General features: G+C 39.3%; 2 protein-coding genes and 1 long non-coding RNA gene across 4 annotated transcripts in view; 2 read left to right on the plus strand and 1 right to left on the minus strand.

The window, feature by feature from the left end:
• Positions 1 to 2,655: 2,655 nt before the first annotated feature.
• On the minus strand, positions 2,656 to 23,171 carry LOC103472690 (small conductance calcium-activated potassium channel protein 1-like). Its single transcript, XM_017307557.1, has 10 exons — positions 23,060 to 23,171; positions 12,779 to 13,654; positions 11,921 to 12,016; positions 9,911 to 10,198; positions 9,179 to 9,300; positions 7,803 to 7,944; positions 7,616 to 7,726; positions 6,134 to 6,261; positions 4,997 to 5,066; positions 2,656 to 3,458 (listed from the first exon to the last, which is right to left on the minus strand). Exons 1-10 carry the CDS (start codon positions 23,147 to 23,149, stop codon positions 3,234 to 3,236), a joined length of 2,148 nt encoding a protein of 715 aa, XP_017163046.1. The 5' UTR covers positions 23,150 to 23,171; the 3' UTR covers positions 2,656 to 3,233.
• LOC103472689 (uncharacterized) lies at positions 4,976 to 7,755 on the plus strand. 2 transcript variants are annotated; one of them, XR_534915.1, is made up of 3 exons: positions 4,976 to 5,098; positions 7,367 to 7,407; positions 7,666 to 7,755. It is a non-coding gene; the product is annotated as an uncharacterized LOC103472689 (long non-coding RNA). The 2 variants fall into 2 exon arrangements; XR_001777086.1 differs by having other exon boundaries at positions 7,596 to 7,688.
• The window catches only part of chrna11 (cholinergic receptor, nicotinic, alpha 11), a 33,996-nt gene continuing 32,464 nt past the window's right edge, over positions 23,152 to 24,683 (plus strand). The window contains exon 1 of the mRNA XM_017307556.1: positions 23,152 to 23,333. Within this exon, the coding sequence (XP_017163045.1) occupies positions 23,282 to 23,333 (52 nt within the window). The 5' untranslated portion in view covers positions 23,152 to 23,281. The remainder of the gene's footprint in view (positions 23,334 to 24,683) is intronic.

Raw genomic sequence — 24,683 nt, forward strand, 5'->3', positions numbered from 1 at the left:
TATATAGTTCTGTTGTGATATCTTTTCATTTTCCAAAGGACTGAATTTTAGGTTTTCATTAGTTAGAGTAAAGCCAACGTTTTGAAGTGGTGCAACAAATGCTGATTTTCAAATTTATTCCAGCAAAACTGCTCTGAAAACTGAAAAATGTCTTTTACAAATAATCAGAATCTATTTGCAAACATTCACAAAAGTGTTGCTTTATAATTTTAGAAACATAACCCCAAAATGCAAATCTATTCTACTGAATAGATTAATAGAATGTTACACAAACAGACATAAGAAAATATATATAAATTTGAGTTTGGCAAAATGTAAAATATATTGCGTGCTTTCAATATAATACCAGGCTGTTAAAATGTATGAAGTGTTTATTTCACGGTCAGAAAAATGCAGTTTTTACAGATGAGGAATAACAGTTTCTTAAAAGAAAACAAAACAAATCAGATGCTTAAAACAATTAAATAACCTGAAGAAAATAATCCACAGGGTGTCAACTGTAAAATTTTACTTGATTAGGATCAACTTTAAACCTATAATGGTGCGTTCACACCAAACGCGTTTTGAGCGTCAGACGAATCTGTTTTACATTCAACATAGGCTGCGTTCACACTGCAGCCTGAAGTGACCCAATTCCGAATTTTTTGGCAATTCCGATTTTTTTTTGCCGGGGCTGTTCACACTGCCAGTAAATGCGACCCTGTATGCGTTCTGCAGTCTGAACGGGCAAACGACCTGAAAGTGTCCCGCATGCGCAGTAGAGGGCGCAATAGCGTCAACGTTCTCAGTGTCCTGCCAACCAGACATAATGTAAGAGTAGACCCCGCATTGGCTGCTCCAGCGCAGGAAATACGGCGGCCATCTTGGAGCGGTATACCCTCCTACTTTGCTCAATCAAAACAGCAGAAGATGCCTCAGCACTGAGGGATATTGTTGTTCGGATCGATGGACTATTCATGTGAGGGCTCCACAGACAACATTTCACAAGTAAGATGGACATGTTATTGTGTATATTTTGTGATTAGAATATTACTTTACTGTATTTATGTCCACCGGTGAGATACCAGCTATCTTGGTGTAATACGAGGTTCAGCCCCGCTATGAAGGCTAACTGAGATTCTGTAAATCTAAAAAAAATTATTATTCTCTAACATTGACTTAGATTATCTGACACAAGAGCCTATATTAGAAATGAAACAATGTAACACATATTATAAAACTTATATTATGTGTTATAACATTCACCAGCAAAGTTTACACAGGTGGTAAAGACTATTATTTATATGTAATTCTTTCACTAGTAAGACACATCCAAAATCTTCCGTTTTTGTTTTGAAAGTTTCATAAAGACACGATGTGAGGAAGAAGAGGGAGATATCTATAAAGAGAGACAGATTCACTGCAGCACGGATGAATCTCACATGGGATTTTGGACTCAATCTCAGCTGCTGAATCTCTGAAGCTAGAACTCGTCGGCTGAAAAGCATATATATATATATATAAACATGTATCCAATATATATTATTCAGTATTAATCATTATTTATTTGTGCTATTATTAATCATTTCATTGTGTTTGTATAGTTATATAAATATGTATTGATATTACTAAATAAATTATTAAATAAATTATGAACGGCTGTGGGCTTTGTAATATGCTCATCATACATCAATATCTGAATATTCCATTCCTATTCTATTGTTATAGCCACTAAGCATATTTGAATATGTGGAACTATGTATTAAAAACATACTTAAATAATACAATTGCTTATAAATGTAGCTTTGATAGATATTTGAATATGGTTTTCAGTAACAAAAAAGCGTGTTATGATCGATTAAATGCGCTGATACGTCATTGTGCTTGCTAAACACATAACGCTGAGTGGAGCTGTGTACCGCTCCAAGATGGCCGCCCTAAATCTCGTCAGCGACAATAGGCGAGAGCGGTCCATGAGGCGTCTATCCTTATATTATGTCTATGCTGCCAACTGCCATAAAAAGAAGAGCTCAGTGTTTGCGGAAGTAAACATGGAGGCTAACGGTGTAGCTTAGCTTACATATTTGAAGTTGTTGTCCAACCGGAGCAGCATATTAACAGTTTAATCCCCAATATAGTCCATCATGGTTGTTTTTCTTCCCGCTTGCTCGTATCAGGACGCAGAATAGTGAGATTTGTTGAGAATCAGTGACGTTCTGTTCGGATGAATGCGACCTGAACGTTAGGTCGCATTTGAAAAGGAGACGTGTTGGATATGGGTCACATTTGAAAAAGAATCCGACCTGTGCTGCTCACACTGCCATGAAAAGATCGGATACAGGTCGCATTACGTCCAAAAAAATCGGAATTATGTCTATGACTTCAGGCTGCAGTGTGAACGCACCCCAGGTCGCATTCATCTGACCTGAACGTCACTCTACAAACGTCACTATTCTGCGCCCTGTTTCGCGCAAGCGGGAAGAACAACAACCATGATGGACTATATTGGGGATTAAGTTGTTAATATGCTGCTGCGGTTGAACAACAACTTCAAATATGTAAGCTATGCTCCACACTGAGCTCTTCTTCTTTTTATGGCGGTTGGCAGAACTCTGAGAACTGACGCTATTGCGCCCTCTACTGCGCATGCGGGGACAACCTCAGGTCGTTTGCCCGTTCACTGGAGAACACATACAGGTCGCATTTATTTGGAAGTGTGAATGGCCACGGCAAAAAATCTGAATTAGGTCACTTTAGGCTGCAGTGTAAACTTAGCCTATGTAGAGGCGCGTGGAGGGCCGTTTTAGCGTGTTTCGAGCTTTTAGCGTGGCGGAATTTGAACAGTTTCCAGCGTATGAAGCGTCAAGAGCCTCCAACGCGTCCGACGCTCCACATAGACTGAATGGAAAACACATGTGCCTGACGCTCAAAACGCGATTGGTGTGAACGCACCAAAAGTGCACACGCGTTGAACTTGAAGCGTCAGGCGCGTTTGTTGTGAACGCACCATTAGACTTTAATATATTGCAAATCTAGTTTAATATCAGTGAAACGTTTTGTGTTAGTCCAGGAGAAATACCTTGAGAAGAAGTGAGCTGGGACAAATTTCTACATGTGTTCGTATTTCTGCTACATTATGTTTTATATATATATATATATATATATATATAGTTGTATGCACATCAGTACAAACCTGTCCAATTTTCAATAGAAACCTCCTGAAACCGGGTTCTCCTCCTCCCCACTGCGCCTTTCTACCCCTCTGCTCCGCTCACACACTCGCTCTTCTCCTCCCGCTCCCTCAGCAGGTGGCGGATGGAGGAGTTCTGCGTGGACAGCGTGCTGGACAGCAGCGGCATCAGGCACCGGAAGCCCTCCCTCAGCTCCTCCACGTTCTTCACCAGGCTGCTGATGTTTGAGTTCAGCTCCCCCCTGCAGCCCTGCACCTCCGCCAGCACGTCGTACATCAGGCTCTGCATCTGTGCGCCAGTTTGGTGGAGGAGTTACACCAACGCTCGATCGGGGATTTGTTTTGAGGGAGTCACAGTTGCAGCTAAAACAATTCAATCTTCAATTGAGAAAAATTTGGTTTATTGGCAAAATTCGCAGTTGTTCAGGTGTTTGCTGTAAACAAACGCAAACCGTCATGTTCCACGAATTAGAGGACGTGTCCCGATGAGACTCATTTGTCAGAGACGAAACGGGTAATCTGTGAAAACATCGATCTCTGAGCTACTGCTGCCATCTGAAGAAATGCGCCACTCCCGGTCAAAACAACCAATCAGAGCCTTAGCGCTGCTAATCACATTCATATACTCGCTGCTAAACATGCTAATGGCAGAGAAACAACTTCTACAGGAAAGCCTGTGGCCATGCTAACTACACTAAGCATTCATGACAAGTTTGGTTGATGAGAAGAAGCTGCAGCAAGGGGAAACGTGTACATGAACATGATTGAGATCGCTAAGACCCTCCTCTTGGCTCTGATTGGTTGTTTTTGAAAAATCTAGCAGACGAGCTTGATTTTTTTTCACAGATTATTTGTCTCATACCATAGACATAGTGATAGTTTTAACAGTTATGTAAAAAAATAAATAAAAGTTACATACTGCAGCTTTAATGTTAATACAATATTTGGCCATCATGGTCAAAACGACTTTGTTCACTTCCTCTGGTATCATTCTGAAAACTACAAGCAGAATACAAATTTAAAACTGAGCAAAAAATCCATGTCGTTGTTCACAAATTCTCCTGCTGTTCGCCGTTCGGCCCCGGTAGAAATTCAACCAAAGAAATCCAATACAATGGGAGAAATCTCAGTCAGAGTAGTGAAGGGAGATTTGAATCAAACAGAATTCTCCATGGACTGCAAAGGACCAGCACCAGCAAAAGCCTGGTCCAAAAGCACATCTGGTCCAAAAGCACAAGCAAAATCACACGACTCAAAACCAGAACTTTTAGTTATTCGTCAGCATATCTGGACATTAAAAATGAAGCATACATTAAGGTACTTCCTGTTGAGAGTGAGGCAGGGCGGCGGCTCGGTGATGCTGGGGATCAGCGACCTTTGCAACCCTGAGAGCCTTTTCTGCCTTTGGCCTGTTTATAGTTACACAAACTGCTTGAAACAAATGAGCTTATTTAGCTTAGCTCATGAAGATAATTTGATTTTAAATTAAAGAGTATTTTTTATTTTTTGTTTTCAGGTTATAAAATAAAATTATCAAGCTTTTACACAATTTTGGGATTGTAAATAAGATTTTTCAGGAATGCTGAACAAAGATTGGTCAAAAGAGCAAAAGCAATCTCTCGTAAGAAGAAGTAAAGATGCTGAATAATTTTGAGGCTGCATTTGAGGCACTTTTGGTTGAGTTTAGAGAACCAACTCGATTTAGTTTGATTTGTTTACCGCAAACACCTTGGATGCTTCTTTATTTTGCTCATAAACCTAAATTTTTGGGGGTGTTGAATAATTTTAGGTGCAACTGCACATGATGCCTTCACTTGCCTCTCTCACCTTGCAGAGGTCAACGAGCGTGTTCCCCTGATCTGCAAGGATCCTCTTCTCCATCTTCACTCTCCGTAACCTGAAGGTGGAGAGACACTCATGAATGCAGCTGTAAGGAATCTGTAGGGAATCACTTGAAAAATTATTCAAAATGTCTGAATACTTTTCATTTTTGTCACTTTGTCCCCAGCAAACTCCAATGGATTTTTATTTTCATGATTGGATGATTGTAAGGTGGGAAAAGGATGAATAATTTTCACTTTTTATCAGTAAAAATCTGAAACGTGTGCATGCATTTCTGTTCAGTCCCCTTTACTTTGTCACCCCTAAATAAGCCCCAAAGAAACCAACTTTTTTTCAGAAGCCACCTAATTAGTAAATAGAGTTCACATTAGTTTAGTTTTCCATTTGTGATGGCGTCAGAGGTTTGTTGGAGAACATTAGTGAACAATCGGTGTCATGAAGGGAAAACATGAGAAAAAATGATTGATATAAGAAATAATCTGCCAGTAGAGATAGAACTTAAAAAGAAAAAAAAAATCAACATTAAAGAATTATTAGCGTAAAAATAAGCTGCTATTTCTTGCTGAAAAGTTACTTGCAAATCAGTTTTATCTTATTTCAAGTGTACTAAGATATTTGCATTAGAAACTAGTGATATTGTGTAACTTTTGGTTGAGCATGTTCTCTTTTAAAGTTGAATCATTTAAATATAAATCGCTGATTTTGCACGTAAATTACATCAAAATTAAATATTTTTTCTTCCCAAGAGTTTAACTGAGTTGTATCTTCTGTGTCAAGCTCACATGTGCTAATCACCAGCCAACACTGGGCAAATAAAGATGTTTAGATAAATAAAACTTAATTTACTTTAAAATAAATACCTCCTAAATGTGACAGGTAAAACCGCAAACAGACGCACTGTAGAGAAACACTAAAATGTATTTAAATTCCAAATTAAATCAGAATTTCGTGCTTTGCMGTTTATTGACACCGGGTTTACAGAGATGAAACAGAAAAGGAGGAACCTGCAAATAAAAAACAAAACGTGATAAATCATATTCCGTGTGCTACTGATTCTGCTCTGTGGGATCGGATGATAAATGGAAACCAGATTCAAAAGGCGGCAGGTTCCTGTGGTCTTACTGGTGGATGGCCAGCAGCAGCTTCCTCTGGTGCATGCGGACTCTGGTGTTGTCTCTTTCTCTTGACAGCTTAGTGTGCTTGTAGATGAGCCAAGTCTCTCTCAGCACATTCGCTGCTGCAATTTTTATCTGGTGAAAGGGCGCAGAAAATCACRAGGAGTTATTGCGTGTTTATGCACATAACCTCTTAAGTGCTGTTTTTACGGGATGTGCTGACTAACACCAACAAACCGCATATATTACTGAGAGCCACATAAGTCGTTTGGACTCATTATTGACTTTCATATTGAAAATAGATTGTAAATAAATCCTCCAGGTTGGCGTCCTCGTCTTTCTCAATCCCTTTCTGTTGGATTCTTACTAACCTGCGCAAACGTTTTACCCCAGTTGCATATTTTTCCACAATTTTTCATGTCAATCTTTATTAAAGACGTCAAAAAAAAGTGAGAAAATATGTATATTAATAATTGGGCTGAAAGAATTACTTGGAATAGTCGGAATAAGTGGCAGATTTAGCTTCAGCTGGTTCAAATTCACATTTTATCGTCTTTTAGGCGATAAAATGTTTATTTTCTAATTTTTAAAAAAGGAATTGGATTGATTATTTTAATATTTTAGCCCCTTTAGATGTAATTTTTACGTAAAGACCAAACAAATATTTTATCCAACAAAATTTTCAGCATTGCAATAAAAGTAAAAATGCATTTTTTTTACTAGCAGTTCGACACAGTCAGAGTTTACACTGATAAAAAAACACAAGCATAAAAATGTAATAAAATAAATTATTGTTTAATTTAATATTTTAACCCAGTTTAGGCCTAATGTGCAAACAAATGTTTTATTTTTACACTCTTTCAGCAATAGAGGAGGAAAAAATACGTTTTTTTACTATTAGTTAAAAAAAGTCAGAGTTTATATTCATAAAAAACCATCAGCATACAAATACAATAAATTAATTGTGAAATCACAAATATGCTATAAAATCCTTTCGAATAATTTTTTCTTTGCACAATGTCTCAACAATTAATAATTGTCATCCCAACTCCTGGTGTCCATTGAGTTTAGCTTTCAAAAGATCATACGATTTAATCATAGAAAATATTTTCAAAATAATTTCACATACTATYGCTGGAAATACTTGAAATCATACTGAGAGCAATTTCAATAGGCTACCATGGACTTAAATAGATATTTTTGATGGAAAATAAACAATTACTCCTCTTCTTCCCTGCAGAGAAATGTTTGTCTTCTCTGATGCCTGAAGCGCATATCAAGGTAAGATTTAAAAACTTGAATATTCTAACAAGAATCATTCAGATTTAACGGTTTAAACACAGAAATACACCGCGCCCATTCCAGAGGATGTGGGATCGAATATGATATATAAAAAGCTCCACGTGGTTAAATGAGAAATGTGTAGAATGTGCCGATTTTGACAACTAAAAATAACAGTTTTGTCGCAGCTGTAGTTGTTAGCATTCACCCTCTTGGAGATGTGAGAGTCCATCATGAAGTTGTGGACGTGCTTCTCAGCTCGGGTCAACTCCAGCTTCCTGGCCACCACCGCCACCACCAGGACCGTGCATCCCGCCCCCTGTTGAGACACCAGCAGTCAGGGTGTGATTGGACTAGACTTCACGGTGGATCAAACTCCCCCGCCTCTGACTCACCATGATCCCAGTGAGGAGGCAGATGCTGCGGCCGCAGTAAGTGTGAGGGACCACGTCTCCGTAACCGATGGACAGGAAGGTGACGGAGACCATCCACAGGGCCTCCATGTAGTTGCTGCTGAGGTCTCTGTAATTGTGGTGCCTGTAGGGACAAACAAGACAATTTTCTTCCCCCCGTCATAGTTTGAAAAAGTAACTTGATTACYCCTTAAAAATACGCAATTAGTWGTTACTTTACTGATCATTTTTATTWAAAACAATCAAATAAAAGTAGTTTAAAAGTAGCGGCTTTTAAGATAGATTACAAATTACGYTTTCAGTTACTTTCAGTAGCTGCCGACAACGCCCCCTGCTGCTTCAACATAAAAATGSCAATTAGAAATTTAYAAAAATAAATACAAATTCATGTAAGTTTATATAAGACAAAAAAAAGCAATATAAACACAGRCAAAAAATTGTTGTAAAGTTACAATTTTTYACGTTTTAATGTTTGTGACATTTTATTCAAGGAAATTGTAATCTGAACATCAGCAATCAGCTAGTATGCCTGATCTGGGATCGACTGGTAATGTCTCCGTCCTCCACTAGGGGGCTTTCTTCGAAATAGGCCTACAAAAAATAACTCGTTATTTTGTCCCACCTACTTTCAAGGGTGTAGAAGTAGCACTTTGTCGCCAGCATGTTGATATTATAWTTTTTTTTTAGCTGGAAACAAACTCAAAATATTTTCTGTATTTCCGGCTAAAAATCGCGCATCTCTCTCCTCCCGCCATTGTTTGCGTTTGTGTCGCCGCGTGGGATTACGCATCTCTCCAAGAAGCAGGAGGAGGAAAGTAAGTATAGATGTTTTTAAATAGTGAAATGACAAAAACGCATAGTGATTTGGATAAGTAACTTTAAATTTGGTTTCAGGTTTGGAAATAGTAGCGCGTTAGGTTACTTGTTACTGAAAAAAGCGGTCGGATTAGCGCACTGCCTTACGAAGTAACTGACATCACTGTGTCAACCCTTACTAATGTTTTACTGTGTTAGGTTTGAAGTCATTTTTAATTTCTTCCAAACYACAAACGGTAATAAAAAAAAAAAAMCTCATAAATAATGGCATATCAATATGCACAACACAAGGATGTGGCCCCTGGGCTGGGACCAGTTTTAGCACCCTTATTCACTGAGGACAAATTATTTCACTAATGCAAATTACAAGTAGCCTACTTCTATAAAGAAAGTTTGGAAACTATTTATCAATTTTGAAACTCCTTCAAAATAGGGATAAGTTTGGGCTTAAGACTTTTTAGTTCAACAAAGTAAAACCAGAAATTATGCATCTGGTGTGGAGCATCTGGTGCTTCCACACCAGATGCTCTCCACACACATACCTCTCACACACATGCAGGCCCCACGCTGCCACAATCCACAGAGAAACACTGAAAATCATCAGGACAGTGCCAGGATAGGTGGTCATCAACGTTTTCCCCACAAAGCGGGTGTTGAAGTGGATCTGGCAGTAAAAAAAAAAAAAAATCCACTCATTACGTCATCATTTTGACACAAGAGCACTACTTAGCCAGACTACTTAAAATAGCACCTGTCAGATAATCCTTACATAACACAGAGGAGATGAGGGATAAGAAAACTTGTTTGCAATCTGGCTCGATACATGGACAGTAGGTTTGGTTTTGCAGAGGAGTTAGGGATGCAGACGTCATTTTCATCACTTTTATATTGCGGTTATAAGGGAGGGATTAGCCAGGTGGACATGTTGAGATATGGAAATGAAAGCGGGCACATAAAGGAGTCAGTGAGGGACATGGCTGGCATGTGAAACCAGCAGGGTTCGTGAAAGTGAAACTGTTAGTCACACCTCAAGCGTCACACTTCTACAGACCTCTCGGCCCACCTAGACACAAGATATAAACAGATGAGGATGAAATGTACAAAACTGAAGGGCAGCTCAAGTCATTGTCCAAAACAGACTCCAAATTTCACGAATYATACCCTAAACAGGTTGTTTCTTGAATTTGTCTTCTTGATTTAATTTACACGAGTCAGGCTTTCAAAATTCAGTTAGGCCAGATTGAAGAAAGCATGTCAAGGAGTTACGCCCCCACCTTGTTCAGGGCYCCGATGCTTCGGGAGGCCGTGTCCGTGAARAGGCGGCTGTGCAGCATCATGGCCCGACCTAGCAGGTACAGTCTCAGAAACATGGGCAAAGCCAGCATGATCTCCAGCTCGGTCTCAGAGAGGGTTGTGCGGACTTTGGTCTTCTGGAAGTATGCCACTATTCCCACCGGATAAGGATGGATGGCCACTATGAAGAGCTCCAAGACGATCAGGGCGAAGCGGTCGGTGGTCATGGCTATTCTCCAGTCCTCTGCACCAATGTCATGAACGTAGAGCTGTCACAAGGAAGACAAGAAATTATTTAGCTGAAGCAATTCTTYCATCCAGAGTTGGATTTAGTTGTGGTCTACACAAAATCTTTATGTCTAGTTTTGTAGTGCCAATGTCTTATTTCACATTAAAAAAGACAAAACTAACTTACAATAAACTTTTCAGCTCGAAATATGAGCTAATAAGTCCTCAATATTTATGAAACAGTATTAGTTCACTTATAGGAAGACATTTTCCCCAGTGACAGTACAACTAATACTTTTTAAAATCAATATTAAGAAAGTATTTTCTTAAAACAAGTTCATATATCTTGCTGAAAAGTTATTTGTAAGTTAGTTTTGTCTTCTTTCAAATGTATTTTTCCCATTTAAACGAGGAATACCTCAGAGTAACTTCTTTAGCCCACTGTTATTCTGATTAGCTGTTGAATTGATGGCAACACAACATTCATGTAAAGGTTAGATTGGTGGTAAATAGTTTTTGTTTTATTACTGGACTGCCAACAGTCTTTCTGAAATATATGCTGGTCCCAGTTCAGAGAGAATATGAATACCAACCAATATGTGTATGTGGGCCCTGTATACCTTTGGAAGGATACTAATTGGGACTTTACATTTTCTTCTAATAAAGGACAACATTGGGCAAAAGGGAATTAGAAAAATCAACTCAACATGCACAACATATCCCCGTTTTTACCCAAAGTTGTTCTAAACCAATTTCTATTATTCTACACATTAAACCTATTGTGACAATTAACATGGGACCATTATTTAACCTGTGGATGATCCATTTTTTTCCCATATGGGCCCCATAAGTAAATGTATTCCTTTCTTCTTCTATGTCTTCATAAGAATGTAGTTGCCAGATTTGGAAGATATCAATTTTATCTATTTAAAAATGTCCATGCAAAACAAACTAGAATAATTTGAGGAGCACTTTTCAAAGTATGCTAATCCTTAGCTCATTAAAAAAAGATATTTGCAACTCAGACACCCCAGCCAGCAACATTCACTGCAGAAACACAAAATCTAAACAATTTYTGTTTGGTTTCTTGTGCAAATAGCTCAGTATTCTTAAAATAAGACAAAACTAACTTACAAGTAACTTTTCAGCAAGATATAGGAGCTTGCTTTTAGCAACAAAAAAAAAAAAAACCCCAAAACCCATTAATATTGACACAAAAAAATGTTCATTCCATTGGCAGATTTCCTTACTTATAGCAAGAGAAAAACATCTTGCTTTCTATATTTTTACTTGTTTGGAGCAGGGTATCTTAGTTGGTGATCTTTACCAGATTACAAACTTCAAGGAAAGGCTAATCTACCTTACTTATAATTAAACTCCAGCTTTCTGAGAAAATTAAATCAAGATGGGGAAAAAAAAAACAATATTTAAGGATCAGTCCTTAAATATTGTCCTGCTTTCCTTCAGCACTGGGTCACGGTGCTAAACCAGGTCAGCAGTGATTGGGAAATCAGAAAGCAGGTTATATAAGGTGCTCCTCTGAGGGTGAGGTGTTGAGTTTGTTCAAAAAAAGCACTATTTCAAAAAATGTTCCCACACTCAACTCTGAAACGTTTATTTGAAACAATTTGAGAAAGAATTTCCCAACAGATAAGAAACTTTTTAAATGTTACAGAAAAATGGTTAGAGTCTTTAATTTCAAAGATTTTAAGAGACACGTCGGGGATAATTTTGGGTTACGTAAGAATGAACAGCTGGGTCACCTGCACCTCACAGCAGTGGTACGCCACAATGAGGCCCAACAGGATGAGCGTAGAAAAACTGATGACTGACTTGAAGCATAGCGAGTAGATGGAGCTCTGCAGGAGAAGCAGCACAAGGAGAATTATTCACATTCAACCTGCTTAAATCAATTTGACGAAACAAAATCAGAACAACCGAATAAAAGCAACTTCGAAACAATACAAATTCTGCTACAGTGCGTTATTATTATTATTAATATATAGATATATATATATATATWTWTTTTTTKTGTGTGTGTGTGTGTGCATTAATTGCAAAAACAAAATCTTGCCAAGTATTTGTGGTGTGATTGCTGTTGAACACTTTGAAGTAAGACAGTAACTTTTCAGCGTAACTTGTTTTTAGTAAAAAATAAAATAAAATCCTTATTTCACTTATATCAAGACATTTTTTTCTTGTTATAAATAAAATAATCTGCAAGTGGAACTAGCACTTTTTTTATTAATATTAATGAATCATTGGCCTAAAACAAACTCCTATATCTTGCTGAAAAGTTACTTGTAAGTTAGTTTTGTCTTATTTCAAGTGTAATAAGACAAACTAGTCAAAGATACTTTGTAAGATTCTGTATTTTTGCAGTGTTTGCTGCACCCTAAAATTAACCCCATAAAGCTCAGAGTTTCTTGAACATATTGTGCATGTAATATATGCACATGGTGACAAATACAACTATTTCATTGATGTAAAAGTGAGGAAACGGCTTTAGTCCTGTGTAACTGTCTATAAAATTGCCTTTTCCTGCTGTTTCTAACGTCATGACGACATATTAAAGATGCAGCTGTGCAGTGTGATTTGTTGCACTCCAGAAGCCCCCTGACCTTGCTGTAGATGCTCCAGGACAGCTCCGTCTCCATCACCATCATGACCACGCCGAACAGCCCCACCGCCAGGGCGCAGTCGTTCAGCCGCTGCCTCCTCAGGAACAGGGACCTCCTGCGGACCAGCCGCCAGCCGATGTTGTGCGTCCGCGAGTACGAGTCCTTCTTGGCGTCTTCCTTGCGTTTGGGGCTGTGCTGAGGACTGGGGCTGGGGCTCCTGGTGAAACGCTTGGCCCCTGGCAGCGGCCCCTTGGCCTCCCCCGGGTGCTGGTGGTATTGCAGCGCCTTGTGCTTGTGCTGCTGCTGCTGCTGGAGGTTGTCGTCCTTGCTGGTGATGATGATCTCTGGGAGGCTCTGGCGGTCGTGCATCTCCAGAGAAACGTTGCCCGGCTTGCGGTACCCTCGACCGTCAACATCCCTGAGATCCAGGTTGGACCTGCTGTGGCCCTTGAAGGGCGATCCACACGGGGACATGGGCACGTCGGTGAAGGACGTAACCGTCTCCTGGAGTCTGTTTGCGCTCAGAGTTTTAGTTTTGCTCTGGTGATTGCGCTCGTTCACGCCTGGATTTTGCGGCCGTTTCTCGCATTTTTTCTCTTTGCCCTTGGTTTTCTCTCTCCTCCTGTTGGATCGAGGCGTCGCAGTGACGTAGAGGTGGCCGTTGTACAAAGGCGTGGTAGCCAGGGCCTGGGTTCTGTCCAGCCATGCGGTGTGGTCGATGGGTGTCTGGACTGTGTGATGTATCCCACATTGGGGCGAGTAGGCCTGAGGTGGGGCGACCATCCTCGGTGGCAGGAGGGGCCGGTGGTCCTCCAGCTCGTCTCCATCCACCACCGTTGAGTTCATTGATGGAGAATGCTCCATGGGGAAGAGATGCTTTTAAGGTTCAAGCARAAGGYGAGGGAATAYGTTAGACAAAACAAACACGAAGGTAAAAAGAGTCTGGACAGATGGTAGCAGCAGTTGGATGGAAAATTGCTGCTGAAGTTTAGTGAGCAGAGATTTTTCACATCTTTCATATCTACGCCTCACTTATGMTCACGTTTTAAAAAATTCAGCCATATAAAGGTTGTCTCACTTTGTATGGAAGAGGATTAGGGCCACTGAGAAAAAAAAATCTGACTTTTTCTCTGAAGTCTGACTTTTAATCTCAAAAGATTAAAGTCATAATTCTGAGATTAAGGTAAAAATTCTGCGAATAAAGTGGGTATTTTGAGATGAAAGAATTCTGACTTTAATTCTGAAATTAAAATCAGCATCCTGAGAAAAAACTCGCAAGTTCTGAGGAAAAAAATCAGAATTCTGTGATTTAAGTGAGTATTGTGAGATTAAAGCATCCTTTAATCTCAGAATTCTGACTTTACTTTTGAGTTTAAAGTCAGCATTCTGGGGGGAAAAAAGGTGAGAATTTAGAAAAAAAAGGTCAGAATTCTGTGATTTAAGTCTGAATTCAGAGAAAAATAAAGTGAGATTTATTTTCTTGCAGTAGCCCTAATCCTCTTCCGTACCCCTGCAGATCCAAACCTTTTCTTCTGTTRTTTTTGATCCTACCTTACTGTCCAGGCTCRGGTCTCAAAGCAATCCACAGCGAGGATTAAAAACGGCTTTGTCTGCTTGTTTCCCACCGAAGTATTTCAGCCCTCAGTCCTGAAGGTCACATTCGCCCGAATCACAAAGATCTTCAACGTGAACTCCTTAAAAGSTCTCAACAGGATCATTTTCATTCGAGAACGTTCAAACAAAGATTCTGCACCATTYGGCTTGGTTTCATTCACAGCCTAATATTCCCAACGTCCGCTCCCTTCATGTGTGAACTTTCCCTGTGGATCCCCCCAGAGCTCCTCCCATGGATTCGGCTGAAGCTCAAGAACTTCCCCTGAACACGTTGAGTTGGACTCGTTGATATCCATCACATCTAAAGRCATTCATTCAGTCGCTCTGTGATCGTCAGGGCTTCTTCCTTAAAGCTCGGCTGGGGCTTAATGACAGCAAGGACTAAGTTGCAGATGTTGCAAAGGCAACGACTGGGTCATCTGTCAGAGGGGATTGGCAGACTTCATCCCGCCGGATGGTTTGTGTGTGCATGTGCACAAATGTGAATGTGTAAAGACCCCTGGGGCCGAAGATCAAGCTGGAAATGTTCTTAAAATCAACCCAGAAATGGCATTGTACTGCATTTCATCTATAATCTCTTTAATTGGACTCATTATTTTCATGAGAGAAGTGTGTTTTTGAAACACTTTGGGGAAAAAGAAGACGTAATCCTCAATCAGTTCAGCAGATTAGCATTGAAGATTATTCAGGTGAAATAGAGATTGTGAGGTGATGAGATTATGAAATATCAAATATGCCAGCCGATTCAAGCAATAGGGTGGAGTATTAAAGGCCAGAGTCATAACAATGACATCCAGCATCATGAATTTATCTAAATCCGTGTGACAGATGGGTGCAAAGATAATAGAACGGCCTCTGACTGGAAAGACCCAGGAAGCAAAGGGTGGGTGGAGCGCAACTGGATAGTAGCGGGATAACAAAAAAAAAAAAACTGTATTTAATCTGTAGACACCATCTATTTAAAGATGGATTGAGGGAGAGCAGCGGGAGAGTAACAGCAGGTATCATCCACCCTGATTTTGCCTTCTTCAGACGCTCTTCCAGATTTTTATTACACTGTTTTGAAGTATTCACAGCTCTTTGTGTTATTTTGGGGCGATTTTTATGTTAGATATCAACAGGAATAGTACTGTGAAGAGGAAGGGAAAATATACACAAAACAATTTCAAACAAGTTTTGCAGACATTTGCAAGAAGGCCTCCTGATTCTATACCTTGTTGAATCACCTTGTGCTGCAGTAACATTAGCTTAATCTGTTTAGCAAGTCAAATTTAAATCTGACTCAAAATTAGCTAGAAAGCTAGTGTTAGCTTAAATGCTATCATTAAGATGTTGGCTTAACACTAGCATGTTGGATAACATTAACTTAATTCATTAACTGGGTAACTTTAGTTTTCAGGTCAAAATTAGCTAGAAAGTGAATGCTAGCCATCATTATCATGTTGGCTTAACACTGCCGTATTGAATAGTCTCAATTCTTTTTCGTTTTCACTTGTTTTCACCTTGTACTTTGCCTGACCCTGCCTTTAAATTTCACAAATTTCACACCAGTGGTGTGCAGTGTTTAACCAGTTTTGGTCTGTTCTGACCAAAGCACTTTGTTCCACATGCTTGCTTATTCTGCAACTGAGATAAGATAAAATATGCATTTGTGCATGAAAACAGTAGACTGTTTTCAAGAAATTAAAAATATGAATATTAGAAACCACAGCAGGGATATTATTTAAAATTTAAAAAAAAACTAAATTAACTGCATCAATGTAAGCATTCAGTTTTTTTGTTATATTTTCTTTGTTTTACTTTATGGTTATAAAGTCTTACAGCTGCTGGAAGGAAGGATTTGCGATAACGCTCCTTTGTGCACCTAGGATGCAACAAACATTTGGTGTGAATTTCAATAAATTTTCTGAAAAATCACAGCAATATTTAATATATGTTCCTCTCACTGTGTGGATGCCACACTTTTCAGACTTCTATTTATGGAAAAACTGAATACTGCATATAATTCTAGTTCCACACAAAAGCAATTAAAATACTTTAACGTGTTTGTATATAATGTGACAAAATGTGGGAAGGCTCAGTTTGTATAAATACCTCTATATTTTATATTTCAATATTCTCATTCCTTATTCTCATTGCAGACAGTTTTTGATTAAATCTCTCACTCAGCACAGAAAAACATAAAAAAATCTACCCCATTTAGTTTGTTTTTATAGGGGGAAAAAACTACTGCATCCTGACTGTGTTCTAGTTACACACACCCACAAATGTTTCTAAATTATGTTGTCCTAAATTATACACATCTGCAAGGCTTCAAATTAATTCAAGCCTCCTGCCAAAAGCTTGTAAATCCACACTGCTGTAGTTGGTAGCTGAGTGTCAATTCTTCTGGGCTTCRTGGACAGAAGCCAGCACATTTTCAGTTAGTCTCCTCTGCTGCAAATCCTCCTCTGACTGTTAAGAAAGTGAAACGAATCAGGGGATATTTTCAGCCTCCCTAATTGCTGGGGCTGGTAAGTGGCAAATCTGCTCCGTGCCCTAAATCTTCAGCATGTGCCAGTTTATCTTCTGGTCAGGTTAATTGCTTCGGTCTGATCTGCTGGGAGGAAAAAAGATAAACAAGACTCACTTGGAGAGGTAACAAATAGGACTTAAGAAGTCAAAGGTTGTGATTAGAGTCTAAGGAAGTGTCCTACATTATGGGGTAGAGTTGATTGAGAAAAWATGAAGATGCAAAGCAACAGAAGGTAACACAAGTAAAGTTGATTTAGCTSTGGCCAAAATATAGCTGAAGATATCCTGTAAGATCCCAAAACATCAACAGACTGATCTAATGAGTGTTACAATCTAAAATGCATGACCATAAACAGATCAGAACGAATGAAACAACACTGAGAGCAGTTGTCTGCACATACTTCAAAGGAGTTGGTTGGTAGGTCATTGAAAGCAGAAAAGCAGCCACAGTTATTTTTGATCCTGCTGCCTTCTGGCAACTAATACAGAAATATCCACAGTGATAYCAGCAGACTCTGCATGTAGTCACATTGTTTTGCAGCTTAAATGAATGTTGAACTCCTAATATTTTATGTATGAAACCCAGAGGSCTGAGGGTGAAATATTGTTSTGTAAGATGCTGTTGTTCATTAAATTAAATATGTTATTGTGAAATTCTGCAGACCTCTTTGGTGGAAAATGCCACGACAGGGTAGTGACTGTATTAATCTGATGATCATGTTATGTCTTATTTAATGCTTATGAACTATCACCAAATGAACCAGTCTGAGCTGCACACCCAGATTAGATTATGTTTTCTGCAGCCAGACTGTGTCTCCTGATRTTAATAATCTGTCCTGGGTATAAAAATAATGTGTTGAGTCTGTCTGACAGAGCTTTTTACTCTGCCTTGTTCATGAGTGTATAATCCTGTAAGCTCTCATATCCCGTGCAAGGTATTAATAAACCATGACAGTGCTTGACATTTTTTACTTAACACATTAAAAAAGTCAAAGAATGCTAAGCTGATTTGTCCAGATCATCACTAACTGATTGATCAGCCAACCAACCAACAATTTGACCAAAAAATGGGCCAACTGACTGACCAACCAACTAACCCCCTAACAAATGACCTACAAACCAACATCCAAACCATAAACCAATGACCAACCAACCAACCAACCAACCAACCAACCAACCAACCAACCAACCAACCAACCAACCAACCAACCAACCCCCAAACCAATGACCAACCAACCAAACCCTAAACCAATGACCAACCAACTCCCAAACCAATGACCAACCAACCAAACCCTAAACCAATGACCAAACAATCCCTAATGTTCATATGAATCCCCAAACCAACCAACCAACCAACCAACCAACCAACCAACCAACCAAACCCTAAACCAATGACCGACCAACCAAACCCCAAACCAATGACCAACCAATGGATCAACCAACCAACTACCCAGCAATTTACCTAACCAGCAAAATACAGAAACTGAGTGGAAAAAGTAAGTACAACCTTGCATTTTCACACAATTTTAGACCAGAAGCAGTGGCCAAGTGCTGCCTTTGCATTTAATTGATMAACAGTAGCCTATAAAAGCAGTGATTTTGTCTGTTACAGGTTTCAGTCTGCATGTATGTGTTAACACAATGCCAAGATGGAAAGGCATGAGGAATGACTATTGTAAAGCATTTGTTTCTGTCTATTGGGTTTATAAAAGCATTTGTACTTTGTTTGTTTATTTGTCTACACAGATAGATAATATTTATGTGAGGAAAACGTTCAAGATAGCTGCCGGGATTTCCAGGATGGGACTTAACGTCAGATTTACCTCAGACTCAGACTCTTCAATGCTCAGAGAAATACATATATACATGYATATAAAATAAACAATAAGGTCCAACTCGGACTCTATAGATCTCAGTCATRTTAAAGGGGACTGTTGCAAAATTCACATTTTGCATGTTTTTGTTCTTCCATTTGGATCTCTAGTGCTTCTGGACCAGCAGCCACCAGAAAACATGAAAACTGTTTTTTCAGAGAGAGGATAATGTGACCTGAGCTTTAGCTGGTTTACAAAGTGATGTGAAGGCATGTCATCATATCTTATTTCATCACCCGACGCTATAAACACATAAATATTACCTGAACTAAGCTCATAGTCCACACAGGCCCGCAGTCCAAATGGCTTTGTCTGAACCTTATCACTTGTAGTCAGTTTAACCATCTAAAGGGGACTCTATTTGTTTAATATACTGCTCAAAAAAATAAAGGGAACACTTAAACAACACAATATAACTCCAAGTAAATCAAACTTCTGTGAAATCAAAACTGTCCACTTAGGAAGCAACACTGATTGACCCGACGAGGGTCCCCGTTGTCAATCAGTGTTGCTTCCTAAGTGGACAGTTTGATTTCACAGAAGTTTGATTTACTTGGAGTTATATTGTGTTGTTTAASTGTTCCCTTTATTTTTTTGAGCAGTGTATATGTTCTGATTTATTTTGAGCTTTAGAAGATGGTATGCTACTTGGCACTTCTTTTATTTGAAAGTTGTAGCCAGTTTTTGACAACAAATCACTTTCCGCCAAAGAAACACTTTGCCGGATCCGCTATTCCACACATTTTATTGGATTACAGTCCACTTTGTCCTCCTCCTGGACTTGCTGCAACAGGATGTAACTGAAATCCATTGGAGCAGAACTTCATCAACTTAACTCCAGTCCGGACAACAGAAAAAAAGCCACTCTGACAAAATCAGACTTCACAGGGAAGTGCTGGTTTTGTCGATAACATCCTATTAAGTGGAGGGGACATGTCAGCGTAGGAAAGGGCCTAATCCAATCAGCTGGGTAATTAAAAACACACAGCACAGCAGGAGCAATGGCAGATGGCTGATGGCTGCATTGTCAGGTGTGGCATTCAGCATTTAGCACAGTGGAGCATTAAGTGTGCTCAACCAGAATAAAGTGAATTTAACAGCAAGTTAAATTCACTTTAACAAACACCTCATCATTTAAAGAGACAGTTCCAAACCCCTGATTAATGAGAATACAAAAACGGATAAACAATGTTTTATATAAACATTGTTTTTACTTGTTTTTGGCAGTAAAAGTTAAACGTTACCACTCCTAGACCTGAGTCTGCATTGCTGACCGCAGTACAAGACCATCAACGCGCTGCTGTAAACTAAGTAACCCAACGCAGACTTTTAGGTGAAAATAGGTAATACGATTAAATCAATAAATTAAGTTTATTTGTATAAATGTTTCAATAACAAGGCAGTTCAAAGTGCTTTACATCATACAAATACAAAAATACAAAGTCAGAAGACACCACACAGTCAACAATTAGGAAAACCGGTAAACATTACATGATGTCAAGTGCCGTCATTACACATTATGTGACATTAACACCTAAACCTTTTAGGTTGATTGCGTGCATTAATTTTGACAGCAGTAATATTTGTGAATGTTTTCTTTTTTGCATTTTTACTTAAAGTTAAGTCTGCTTCAAACATTGCTTCAAATCGCAGACTGTTGCATGTGTAGTTCACTAGCAGTCAAAGGGGCAGTATTATGTAAAATCAGATTTTTAAAGCTTTACATCGCCTTTATAATGTTATTCCCTCATCAAAAACAGACGTCTCCATTCTTTAATGCGTGTTTGAGAAAACCTTTAATCTCCGTGGCAACCATTCAGCTGCGGAAAACGCCTGAGTGAACCTTGCTCCACCTTCAAGACACAGATCCTCCTGTAAGCTGCAACTTTCATGCTTCTCCCACAGTCAGCTCCTTCAGACTAGCCAGCAGCGATTAGCAAACACCTGTTGTAACTGCGCATCTGCTGAGCTACCTCTCAGTGCAACGCTGGTAAAAATATTCTTAGAGAACTAATACAGAAATCATATTGTGATAACTTCCTGAAGGCGGAGTTTCAGAGAGAGCAGGAATTTTTAAAGAGACAGAGGCCCAATTTCAAAACGTTGAATTACAGTCAGATTTCTTTTAATTTTTTTGATATAGATAGCATTTTTATTACAGTGTTACTTGACTGTTCTGTAAAATATCACAATAGATACACAATAATAAATTGGATCAAAGGAAGCACGACAGCTGCAAGTCTTAAAAGTTACTTATGTAAAGCCTTTGATGGGTCAAATAGACTCAAAAAGATCGTGACAGCAGTTCCAGTTTTTGTCACGAGACCCAAAATTCCTGGCACAAAAATACCATAAACTTATCAAACTTTTCTAAAAACGTGCATTTGTTGGTCTATGCATTAAAATAAGTTTTGCAAAGCACGGTTTGTGGAATTAACTCAGTTCCTTCTCTGACTTTATTTTCCTGACATTTTTGGGGGGTATAATTAACATCTCATTTCCGTCCTGCTCTGCTTATCCGACTCCCCTGCTTGTTAATTGAGAGCGGCTCCTCGCTGCTCCCTGACAACACTCCTGCCAGTGCTGAGCTCCAGCGCAGCGTGCACTTGGAAAACAAACCACCAGATGTCACCCACGCCTCAGTGCCTCCAAGCTGTGTCTTTACGAGGCCTAATGAATTTAGTTTTGTTGGCTCTGTGTCACACTGGTTGCTCGGTGCACAACAACGTGACGTGCAGAAAATCAGCTARGCACAAATTACGGAAAAAAAAMMAMCYTWAAAAAAAAAAAAAGCAGCAACGAGATGATTAGATTCTGCTTATTTCTTGCTCCAAATGTGCCGTTTCTCCTGCTTTTCTTGACTCTGCCATCATTCTTTTCGCCTCAAAGGGCCCACTCTCCATCCTCTTGTGTGCAGCGGAGCATGAATGTGTAGCTCCGGATGTGCGACAGGCTTCCTGGGAGAGAGGGGGGTAATTCCGAAGGGCAGCAGAAGTAATAGGGTAATCTATTATACAGTCTAAGTCTTTCTTCCTCATTTTCTTGCCCCCCCCCTCCCCCCTTCTGTGCCTCGGTCTTTCAGCTTCTCGCTGCCTCTGCCCTTGCATCAGCATTTCACGAGGACAAATGAGAAGTAGAGTTTAACTATGCACATTCCCAGTGTCCTCCTGCAGAGCCCAGCACTTTCTCAATTAAACCGGAGTCCGTCTGCACCGCTGATTCAAAGGCCTCACACACACTCGCTCACATACGTACACACACACACATACAGGGCTTTCAGCCCAGCGGTGCGTGGCCGTCACCACTGTAGTGTGTCATCATGAGTGAAAGAATCTGTCATGGAGATTTCTGAAACATGCTGTGCAGCACATGTTAACAAGAGAGAGAGAGAGAGAGAACACAAAGCAGGGGTGTGTGAAGGATGAATTTATGAGAAACTGTTGGGGATTTGGAGGATAATCTACTGATTACAAACTAAAGGATGAGGAGAAAACTCAGCCAAATATTTCAGTGAGATTATTTACATAGTTTTTTTGCTTATTATTTGTGTTTGAATTAATAAATGTTATTCAAGTATTTGTGTAACATTTGTCAAACTTTTGATTAAATATTATTGTGTTGTAGATTAAAAAAACATGCAAGTGTTTTTATTTTAATTGTTTTTAATTAGTTAATTCTTTTTACTTATGAAAACAGACACATAAAACTGTGAAAATATTTGACATGCTGCATTTTCGTCACAGACCTGCCCAATGGCAAAAATTGTTATAAAATAAAAATAGATACATAAATAGAAATCACATATTTCAATGTGTTTCTTCTCATGTTTTTAAATACCGTTGTAATAAAATATAAATTCAAGCCATAATTATTCAAAATCAAAACAAAATAAATTCATTATTTATACACAAACTGAGAGTGAAATACACAGAAATTATATTTTTAATCTTATATATATAATTAATAAAATACAAAATAAATAATCACTTAAAAATGAAGCAAATCAAGATGGATAAATATTTAGAACTTATATTTTTTAAATTTCTACTCATTATTATTATTTGACGATAAAAACGAATAAATCAAGCATGAATTATTTAATTTAGTTTCTATTCTCTGCACTGTTTACATGAATGGCCTCATCTTCTCCTTTTCCCAACAATCTTCACCATCATCTGTTCAACCAATTAAAACCTCTCCATTCTCACCCTCCTTCTCCATCTACAACCCTTTCACTCGCATCATTGACATTTTTCTTGCTTTTCCATTTTAGACCCACCTCCCCTGAGAGGCAGGCAGAGCTCTCAGCTCCCGTCTCCTCCTCCCCCTCTTCCTCCATCGCCGCCTCCTCCTCCTCCAGCGAGCACATGCTCACGCTGCTCCCATCTGATGCCGACTGGATGCGGAGCTCCGCTCACATCTCCATCCTCTCTCCATCCCCTTCTCCTCTGACATCTAGAGCGTCTCCGTTTTCTTTTCCCTCCGGTTGCTCCCGACCAGGATGTGGCACTCTGTGGCTCTTCTCCTCTCTGGACTCTCCGCTTTGATCAACGGTGAGCTTGACTTCATCTCTCCTCCTCGTTCATTCAGGATTCTGGCTGCAGCAGTGGCATTTTATAGGAATACAGTCGGGAACGGGGTGCTATTTTCCTTTTCTTTTTTGCTTCATCTGATATGAATTATAAAGAGAAACAAACATTTTAAGGGGAGAAAAGTGAGAGTATTGCTCACCTGTTTGCTTGTGTATTTACATCTAGGGGTTTCTTTTAGATTAATGTGTTCTGGTTTGTCTGGAGACATATGTTCTGCGCTTGGATGGCTTTTTTTTTTTTTTTTTTTTACCAGGCAGATTGACATCGCGGTGACACATGCAGCAGGCAAAACGATCCGAGTTGTCAGAATATTTCATTACTCCCAACATTTTCATTCTGTCCAAATCTGCGCTCAGATCAAGGTAACCCCCCCTGCAGAAGGAGCCCATCAGTTTAACGACACATACAGATCAGCATCTCGCATCTCGCCTCCCTGTTGCTGCAGCCGGRAAGCTGAGTAGGTTTCGGGCTGACGGCGGATGACAGAGCTGAGAGGCAGATCGGGTGAACTTTYCCCACAGGCGACGAGCGAGAGAGAGCGAGCGAGCGAGATAGTCAGGCTGTAGATCAAAAACCAGAACGACATGAAAGACARGAGGACAGGAAGGTAAAAGTTTCAGACTGAGCTGCTGCAGAAAGAGAAACACTCTGAAGAATCCAGAGCTGCTGCTTCTTTCACTCRGAGGAGCTTTAAAGCAAGGTGCCTGATGTTTCTCTGACTCACATTGCCGTCCTTTCTCCTTTTTCACAGCACTATGGAGAAGTGCAATAACATTAATCACACTCTGTCTTGTTGTTATGAGGTTTTCTCCCGAGTTCAGCTGCTTCTTCTCTTCTTCTGTGCTCGACTTTGGCAGAACTTTTTAAGGCTGTRCATGGGAATTAATAAAACGTGGATGGAATAACAAGTGATTAATTAAAAAGAAAACCTACTTGAACACTGAGCAGTGTATGAAACKGAAGTCTTAAGGAAATAGCAGAAAAAAAGTCAGCAAAAACTTGAGATCTTTTTGGTAATTATTGATTTGGTGTAGATTTGTTGCCATTAAGACTTAAAAACAGGGTTTTCCTGTTAAACTCTGTTGTGCTGTTCGTTGAAAATGACAACAAATTGTCAATTTGATGGGTTGCTGGCAACTTCATCTATTTTCCTCCCCTGCAAAAAAAGCAACCCCACAGCATGATACTTCCACCACCTTGTTTTCCTTCATTTCTTTCTATCTATCTATCTATCTATCTATCTATCTATCTATCTATCTATCTATCTATCTATCTATCTATCTATCTATCTATCTATCTATCTATCTATCT

The sequence above is a fragment of the Poecilia reticulata genome, linkage group LG11, assembly GCF_000633615.1.
Source record: "Poecilia reticulata strain Guanapo linkage group LG11, Guppy_female_1.0+MT, whole genome shotgun sequence".
Taxonomy (NCBI): Eukaryota; Metazoa; Chordata; class Actinopteri; order Cyprinodontiformes; family Poeciliidae; genus Poecilia; species Poecilia reticulata.